The 9985-nt window shown below is 43.7% G+C and overlaps 1 protein-coding gene across 1 annotated transcript in view; it reads left to right on the top strand.

Moving 5' to 3' along the window:
- The window catches only part of LOC103360983 (receptor tyrosine-protein kinase erbB-4-like), a 357047-nt gene that overhangs the window by 211302 nt on the left and 135760 nt on the right, over positions 1–9985 (top strand). Inside the window, exons 4-5 of the mRNA XM_008286939.1 lie at positions 1425–1556; positions 4609–4674. Of these exons, the coding sequence (XP_008285161.1) occupies positions 1425–1556; positions 4609–4674 (198 nt within the window). The remainder of the gene's footprint in view (positions 1–1424; positions 1557–4608; positions 4675–9985) is intronic.

Below are 9985 nucleotides of genomic sequence, written 5' to 3'. Positions count from 1 at the left end.
CAATGGATTTTTAAGGTGTTGCTTAGTGAGATTTGACAACTCCGGGTGTCGGTGAGCAGAAAGTAACAAATCAGCAAAGACGTGTTTATTGTGTCTGGATTTTACTGGTTGCCACATGTGGCCAGATGTGTCTTGGGTCGGCTCCAATTAGAGTCCAGCCAGCCGGGATGAAGGTGAAAATGCTTTGAGGTTGTATCTTGCTTACCCGAGGTTGAGATTTCCCACTGGCATTTTTGTCAACAACAACAACTACTTTGCTTTGTCTTTCGGTTCGTCCGTTGCCCTACTTTGCCGGCAGCATCCTATTGCGCAAACAATTTGAATTTGAGACGTGGCCTCCTCCTGGCCGAGTGATATCCCCCCCGCGGTGAGGAGCAAGATTAATTTCGCTCCCTAACTCCCACCGCACATGCAGAAAGATAGAGAGGTTGGGGGTTGGGGGACCTGCGTAGGTAATACCACCACCACCTATTTTCCAAGGAGCATCATTTAATCGAGCCTTTGTGGGACGATATTGTATTTGGCCGGGTCTGCGCGGCGCTGGTGGGGCGCCTCATGTATGATTATGTGTCTCATCGGTTTCAGCCCTGTGTCAGTAATCTGTTTGTAGGGAGATAGAGAACACACAAGCTCTGTAAATAATGCAAATCTGCTACTGGGCTTCACTTCGTCTTTCTCTCCTGCCATCCGTCTCTCTGTGGCTTTCTTCCATCTTCATTTGTCTCTCTCCTTCTTTGTCCCACTCTTTCTCTCTCACATAAAAGTCAGGATTAAGCATTCTCTAAACTCCTGCACAACAATAATCTGAACCACCCTCCGTATCCAATCATTCAACAGACTGCACGCGCGCGCTTGTGTGTGTGTGTGTGTGTGTGTGTGGCAAAAGGAATCAATCCTCCCTCTAAGCCTGATGATCATTGGTTCAACAAGCCAATGCATATCATGATGGTGAGATACATCAGCAACCTTGATGAAATATAAAATTACGAACTCGTTAGGCCGGCTGTCCCTTACCGGGGGATTACATCACAGATGGGTTCAGCGCTGTGATGGTCGTGGGACAATAATTGATTGTGTCTGCTCGCAGCATGGAAAGAGAAGGATGAGGGAAAACAACAACATGGGAAAAGATCAGAGGTTGTAATAACAGCAATATGACACGGCTTTGTCCTGGCTGCCTCGGGACAACAAACCATCGGCAGATCTCCGTGACTCAAGATCGGCTGCTTTCCCCCCCGAAAAATGCCGCTCTGTCCTCCAGCGAGGGCTTGATTTTGACTTCATTGTGGAAAATCTGGTCATTTCCATTGTTGATCACAACGTGAGAAGGGAAAACCAATCAAGGGAAGTGGTGGCGAGACTGTAGAAATAAATGCATCCTCTGTGTGTCTGTACTGACAGTGTCCTTCCTCTCTTCTCCACAGAGATCCTGAGCGGAGGCGTGTACGTCGACCAGAACAAGTTCCTGTGCCACGCAGACACCATCCATTGGCAGGACATCGTCAAGAACCCGAAGGTCCATCCTGTGGTGGTGCCCACCAACAGCAGCGTCACATGTAAGCAACCCAACAAACATGTAGACGGCCAACAGATTTACGTTCAGGGTTGTTCTTCCCACTCCACGCTTGTTTGATTATAATCAACTCGGAACAATAAGAGATGTCGTCTTTCCTGCTCTGTTTATTCATCTTTTTTTTGTCACTGTGTATATTTCCCCCAATGCAGCTCAAACGCTGACAATTCATTTGGATGCTACAGGTTTGTTTCGCTGCCTCGAGTTGCCAACGTCAGTCGGCAATCAGGAGCAGCCCGCAGAGAAAAGACGAACTTCTTACTAACGTCACATCCCGACATTTCTCACATTGTTTAAACTTGTAGTCTTCAGCCCTGAACAATTCTGCCTGAGGTGGCCTCACTTTTTAAATGAATCAGATTCCACGTAGTTCCCTCTGGCCCCACAAATGAGTGTAAAAACTTTTCCAAAAAAACCCTCTTTTGGGGTTACTGCACTTAATCGAGTATGAAGATTGCACACTTACCTGTCATTTTTTGGGGTAAAATTGGGAAACCTTACGCTAGAGCTCTGCCATGAATCTTTCATGAACCAAATTTTTAATTGTTGTTAAAAAGATTCTGCTTTGTTATGGAGATAATAGTGGAAGGTGGTTTACTGGACCACACTGGTGCATTTTAACCACCTATTATGTTAACAGGGTGGACAAAATACTAGGAGGTGACTCTAAATTACCAACACTTGCAGCGGCCAAAGCAAACGGTTGGAAGGAAGGTTAACCTGCTCAGTGTACGATTAGTGACCGAGCAGCAAAACGTTGTCATCACAAAATCACCTCTTGACCTCATTCTGTCACTCTGCTCACTACAACAACTCACACCGACTGCCTGCTCACTCTAATGCCCCCACCGTAGACAGCTGGAAGACATGTTAATGAGCGCTCAGAGTTACGACGGGATTTGTTAGGGTGAAATAAGCATACTTAATCTGTCAGGGGGGGGAACGGAGCTCGTGGTTGAGGTGCTTGTCAGCTGAGCAACAATACGAGTCACCTCCTCTGACCCACTTCTGTTCGTTCGCCGACTAAACCCTCTTAACAAATTCCTTTTTTCCTATTTGTTTTTAATTTAACCCTCAAGCTGTTTGACATTTAAATCTCTTGTTGTCATATTTTTTTGTAGTTTTTCTTCGAGCTGTCTCATCTCGCTCGTCTAATAACGCGAGATGACACAATGAAATGGATTATCGTAATGAAATAATGTGTAAATACAGTCTCCGCATATGTTCTTGAACATCGTCCCACGGCACTTGCCGAGGGCTGCCGATGCATATTAACAGCTCCCAGCATTGGTATTCTGCTCCATCGCCCTCCTCCCTGCAGCCCCGTTAGCCCCAGATCGACCCCAGCTCCTGAGCGAGTCCTCCACCCCCTCCACAAGATCAGGGGTCTCCAAACTTGTAATCCACAATTTAGAACTTAATCTCTATTTCATTCTTTGGGGCAACACAAGCTTTAGGTTGTTATTACTTTTGAGTTATTTGCGCCACAGTTGTGTTGTGTTTATTGGGTTTATTTTTCAAACACAGGGCCGTGATTTTTAAAATCCGCACCTTGTTGTTGATTCAGTCAAAAAAATCTGCCTTTTGCCGTCCACCAGCACCGCCACGACGGCAGTCTTGACATTTTTAACCTTCAGGGGCTGTTTTAAGAAAGCTGTTAAAGATTATGGTGCAGGAAAAGGGGTGGAACAGCTTTATTCTGGGTCACTGAGAATTTAGAAGTTGAGAGGAGTGAGGGCCTTGGACACTAAATGAAAACTCTTTGACTTGACTTCACAGGGCAGCGAGCTCAAAGCAGAACAGTCGTATAACTGCTATAAGTGCAGCAGCGGTTCTGCACAGTTGGCACCGCCAGACAACTACTTATGGCCGGCTGACATTTATATTATTATCCTGTTTGTGTGCTGCTTTCCATACAGTCAGGGCTGTCGACCTCTCTCTCTCAAGCATTGTCAAAGTGTTAGTTTGAAGGGAAACAGACAGAAAAACTGGGGGACAGATGAGAAAAAAAAAAGATGGGGTTGGACTTTAAGTGAGAGAGAACCACAGAGGGGTGATGAATCAGTGAGGGGTGGACTGAGGATGAAAGTGATGAAATGTGTAGTGGACAGGCTCACAAACGAGGAAAAAGAGGAGCGCAGAAGATGGAGAGGCTCATGGGCAGTAGAGTCAGTCTGATGCTAATAGCTCTCATCTCGAGAGGCTGATGGACAGAGGACAGCACTTCTGCACTTATCCAGACTCACTTCCCCCTTGCATTCAATTACCAGACAGTCAATTAAGTCCTCCAAAAGCCCAGAAAGGCACCAGCTAAAGCTCTGAGGGTACGATGCCGCTCGCTGCTTCTTCACTGCTTTTATCTCAACCGGATGCGCGCAGCGGTTTCGTGCTGGGCTGATTTACGGCGGAGTGGCAAAAAAGAATTGTCTTATTTTCTCAAGACAACCTGTGCCAAGGTTATTTAAGATTTTATGACTGGAACAGCGTGTACCAGAAAGGGGAGATGCGGAGCTGTTACCGAAACGCTGAAAGTTTCATCAGCTTTCTTGCATTAAAATGAGAAACCTGGAAAACATGTTTGTTGCATTACATTTGGAGTGAAATTCTTTTTTATATTTTGTATGCAGGAACTCATTTAGATTAATGTCATATTATCGTCTTCATCACGTGATCACAGGATGAACCACACACCGGTCATAGCGCCGACATTTCTCACAGGCTGCCGTAATTATGTCAGATTTTAATTTCAGTAATTATCAAGCGCAGAGTGCTTGGAATGCACTTATAATGAAGCACCATATAACAAGAACAACACTTCCAGCTAATTTTATCATGTTGCATCAATTCACAAGGACACATTAGGAGTAATCAAAGATAAGCCCGAAGACCAGCTCGACTTTTTGTTCACTGTTTTTGGCTTCAGTGGAGAAAGACTCCAGCTCGGTGCCTCTGGCCCATTTCAAGCTTCTGCCAGTATGTGGTTTTGAGTGATTGTATTTTCCATTTGAAGTGCCAGTTGCCTCTTTTGCACGCAGGTCAAAAGTGCCATCGTTCCTGCAATGGTCGGTGCTGGGGACCCAAAGAGGACCAGTGTCAGAGCTGTAAGTACATCATCATTATTATTATTATTAGATGAAGACACACTGCTAAACTCTTTATTGGCATCCTCTCACCATCCATCCATCCATTATCTATACACCGCTTCATCCTCACACCCTGGACAGGTAACCAGTCTATCACAGGGCTACACTTAGAGACAGACAACCAAGCACACTCACATTCACACCTACGGACAATTTAGAATCACCAATTAACCTCAACATGTTTTTGGACTGTGGGAGGAAGCTGGAGAACCCGGAGAGAACCCACGCTGCATGGGGAGAACATGCAAACTCGGGAAGATCCCGGGTGTCCTCACCGGGACATGAACTGACGACCTTCTAGCTGCAAAGCTACGATGCTGCTAACCACCTTGCAGCCCATGACAGGCTTTTTATGTTCATATGCAAATGTACACATAGGTTACATATGAACATATAACATAGATTCTGAAGCTATTTCTGCTCATCCGTTTCTTCTTTCTTGCGTTGACATCTATAGAAATCCTTCCTGTGACTCAGACACAAAAAGCAGAACAGAAATCTGGGACACGGTTTTACGCTAAATTGTTGGATTGTGGGGAAACCTGGCTCGCCGTCATAAGAGAATGAAACTAAACTGTGTCTAACTGACGCGGGTACGACTCGAACGTGTCAAAGCTTCAAACCTGGCAAGAGGAAGCGAGTCACTGCTTCAGGTTAGACGTGACACTTAGGATTAGTGTATCCAGTAGCGCTGTTCAAGTCGCCAAGATTTATGTTGGCGCCTGAGAAAGTTATCCCTGTTTAGTATCTGTAGCGACAAAGTGATGATTTGAGCTTTAACCGGTGCCACGAAGCACATTGTGTTACGTTTTCCTCCTCTCAGATCCATTCCAACAAATCCTGAGCAGGAATGGAGCTCATTTTCTGGCTATAAAGTTAATTTGATCATATCTAAAGCTGCAATGTGCCACACAGAGATACGATCAAATAAAGACCAGGCTTTTTTTTCTTTTTTGTCTCCTGTTAATTAAAACCTACTAGCGAGTAGGTTCCACTGCAGTTTGATTAAACGCATTTAGAGCACAGACAAGAACAAAAACTAAATACCTGCGTTCCGTTTTTCTATTCAGGTTGGCGTTTAGAAAAACAAGGAGCTTATAAGCACATTTGGTTTTCTTTCATTTTAGAGATTCCAAGTAAAACAAAGACTTCAGTCTGAAAATGGTGAAGGTTTTCTCATGTGCACAGTTTTAGAATCCATAGCCAAATTTATTCCAGCGGCCTCCAGATTGAAAGCAGACTTTTTTTTTTCGTTTTTTTTTTGCATAAAATGAAACTCTAATCCTCGTAATAAAATTCACTGGCGAGTCATCTGTTGCATTAGCATCCATTTGTTGAGTGGCAGCATCGTTTTTGCTTTCCTGAATGAATTTCTTGTATTTTCTAGGATTTAGGCGCTTGGATGGAAATAATTTAGCAAAAAAAAAAACAACTTTTAATTGTAGACCGACACTGTGGCTAGAATTTCCAGAAGACGAACGGTTCGTTAATGGCTTTGTTCGTTACATCGTGAGAAATCATTTTACTTCAGATAAACATCCATCCATTCATTATCTATACACCACTTAACCCTCACTAGGGACACAGGGGGCTGGAGTCTATCCCAGCTCAATGAGAACCCGGAGAAAACCCACGCTGAACATGCAAACTCCACGCAGAAAGATCCCAGGCGTCCTAACCGGGACGCAAACCAGGGATCTTCTAGCTGCGATGGTGCTAACCACCGCTCCACCTTGCAACCTTCAAACCAACAGTAAATTTAATTTTCAGCAACGCGATCCTCATGTTAGAACGGTGGAATTTTTCAGTGTATGAAAGGACTGATGCATGAGAAGAACTTTTTTAGTCTCACCCATCTCATCCACAGTAGTCAGAAAAAGTTTACTGGAGGAATCATCGTGGCGCCCTCAGCCGAGCTTCACGTCTTTGATTCCAGTCCATCCTGTTAGTCATGCATGCTGAGGTGGTCGCACCAGTATCCCCCTTTAGGGTGTCCAGGAAGGTGGTGGCAGGTCCCAAAGAACGAGCTGGCTGGCAGGAAGCTCCCTATGGCAGCAATGCCAAGTCTCCTCCAGGCGATATGATCTGTGATGCATGACAGGTCACCATAGAGTGTGATGTTAGAGACATGGTCCCTCCAGCTGATGTCAGGAGCAGCCTGGTATATGCACCATCAAGAGACTTCTCCAGTGATGCATTGAGGGACCAGCATTCGCTACCGTACAGGAGAATGGACTCGACTGTCGCCTGAAAGAATCTGATCGTGAGCTCTCTCGAAAGGCTCGATCTCCACACCACACCCATACCGCTTCCAAGCCATCGCCTTGTGCACTCTGACATCCTGGTTTGTGCTGTTCACCCAGGAGCCTTGATACTTAAAGTCGTCCACCGTCTCCAGAGGCACACTGATTGGTCAGTATGGAGATCACCTCAGTCTTCTTAGCATTTGACGCAAGGCCAGTTTTACTGGAGGAAACTAACAGGGTGTAAGGTCTCAGGCAGGCATGGCTCACCCCTACGAACACACTTCTACACCTTCTACACATTCACAGGGACACTTTAATATGACCGTGTCCGGCTCTTCTATAGTGGGAAAAAAACCATATAGAACATAGTGAAGTCATGCAGACAAGAAAAGAAAAGCACTCACATTTTATCCCCTCTGTCCATCACATATCTCTCTGTTTCTCTCCTCCCATTTGATTGCACTTTCCTCTCCATCAATTTCCTCCTCTCTTTCCATCACTCCGCGGCGCCGGCCACTTCATCTGCGCCTCCCAACCCTGGCATTTCTCTTCTTATTTGTTCTGTGGTCGCGATCTCATTAAGATAATGAGGAATGAACTGTTTGACCAGGACCTGTTAACAACACGTCACAGACCGGGCCCAGATAAGCCCCGGACCCGTCTGCCTGCCTTGCCTCTCCCTTTAGCCGCCGTCACACTATCTCTCCATCTTCATCCGTTTGTTCGTGGACGCCGTGATTCATCCCTTGTTTTCTCACATAACCTTTAATTTTTGTTTCGCTGGAATACACGGACTGAAGGAGTGGGAAAAACTGAAAAAAAACTACTTTAGTGATGTCCTCTTTGACATTTCCGTTAATAATCACTCAAACGCCTAAAAATCAATGCTAAGCTGTAGTTTTTAATGTCAGCAACACGGAGGGAAAGTGAATAAGATCAGAAAGTAAAGTTACAACTCAACAGAACCCTTAGAACTGATATAACAGATCTGACACAGGGAGTCTCAGAAAGTAGAAGGTTTGTTGTGCTTCCTAATAAAAGTGTTAAAGGACCTGCACTGATTAGGATCAATAATTTTGCCATCAGATGCTTCTTTCGTTAGTTTCTCCTACAGAAGCATGCAGCTTAAATCTAAATGTCAATATGTTACATAAATGCTGCTTTTACAAATTCTAACAACAATCGTCACTGTCACGGCTAACTGGTGCTAATGGAGCAGCCATCGTTAGAGTTATTAGTTGTGCCTGTAGCTTAAGAGGTTATACCTGACAATGATAGCAACAGGTAACATCAGAGCGTTAGCGTCTAGGGGTTATTATGCCGTGGACACATGCCAAACAAAATGCCATTTGTAATCAAATTAAAATATCAGTCATTCATTTACACGTACAGGTAAAACCAGACGTTTACATACACGGTGTAAAAAGACGCATCACCCTTTTTTTTTTTTTTCTCGCTATCTGACATTAAATCAGACTAAACTGTTCCTGTTTTAGCTCAGTTAGGATTATGAAAATTATTTCTATTTGCTAAACGCCAGAAAAATAATAGAGATAATTTTGTATTACTTTAAGTCTGAAATTTACATACATCTCCTTAGTATTTGGTAGCGTTGCCTTTAAACTGTATGACTTGGGTCAAACATTCTGGGTTTCCTTCCACAAGCTTCTCACAATAGTTGGATTAATTCTGGCCCATTCCTCCTGACAGAACTGGTGGAACTGAGTCAGGTTTGTTGGTCTCCTTGCCCACAAACTTTCTCCAGGACTGAGATCTGGGCTTTGTGATGGCCACTCCTAAACACTGACTTTGTTGTCCTGAAGCCTCTTTACAACTAATCTGGTGCTATGCTTCGGGTCATTGTCCATCTGGAAGACCCATTTGCACCCAAGCTTTAACCTCCTGGCTGATGTCTTGGGATATATTCGCTGCTAAATGCTCAACCAGTGGAATATGTTCAGTAGGATATAAATGACTGATAATCCGATAGTCGCCAAACAGTCATGAAGTAAATACATGCAGAAATTGAGACTGTTTTTGACTTGTTTTTGTCAGTATTGCACAGCGACTTGTAATGTGCCATAGCTGAAGCTGCAAACTGAAAAGTCTTTCTATAAATATTTATGACACGGAGCTAAGAAGTGGTCTATGTGAAAGGCCACAGCCAGCACAGATATCACGCACCAAAGTCGATCTGTAAAACATAAACTCTGTGAAACGCAGACAGAAACGGGACATTTTTCATTTTCTTTTTGTGTCTGCTGGCTAACAAGGAAAGAAAGCTCTGAGATTACCAGATTTTGTAAAGCATACAAAAGGGAAACGCAGTGAGACTGAAGCATCAAGTGGTGAATCTCAGATGGACAGCAAAAAAAAAAAAAAAAGAAGAAGAAGAGGGATATGTATCCACAAGCATCCCACTAGGACCAGATGGAAGATGTAAGATCTACACTACTGGTCTTTTCTTTATTTTATTCCACTAATTGAATGTAACTACATTTAATTAATAAGACACTGTTACAGTGTAAAATATTATCAAGAGCTTTAATTAGCAACAAGATTTTTTCTAGTCAGATTAAGCAAAGCATTTATAATTATACACTTTTCATTTGCTCTGTGAAATCTCTCTCTCTCTGCCTTTTTTTATTTTTTCTCTTTCCCCGTTTGAAACCAGTGGAACAGACGTGCAATCAAGACGCCTGCATGTATAAAGCTGCTCGTTTTTAACTGCCACTGAGTCCACAACCAGCGAGCGTCACCGTAATGAAAGAATTTGGTCCACGTTGTTCCCTCCGTTTGTTAAAACAAAATTAGGCTTTATTAGAAATTTTGATTAAAAATATAGTTGAGTTTACACCTGAAGTACCAGAACTTTTAGTCCCAGGATTATATTACAGCTGTGCTCTGAAGAACAGCGATGATTTAAGCAAATTAATCTGCTGACGTATGAAAAAGTGTTATTGTTGCTCTATCTGTCCCGTGGTTTCTTCTGTAAGGCCACGATGATGCAAGAACAAACTTTA

The sequence above is a fragment of the Stegastes partitus genome, unplaced genomic scaffold (assembly GCF_000690725.1).
Source record: "Stegastes partitus isolate 25-593 unplaced genomic scaffold, Stegastes_partitus-1.0.2 Scaffold477, whole genome shotgun sequence".
In the NCBI taxonomy this organism is placed as follows: Eukaryota; Metazoa; Chordata; class Actinopteri; family Pomacentridae; genus Stegastes; species Stegastes partitus.
This window is presented reverse-complemented; position numbering and strand designations above follow the sequence as displayed.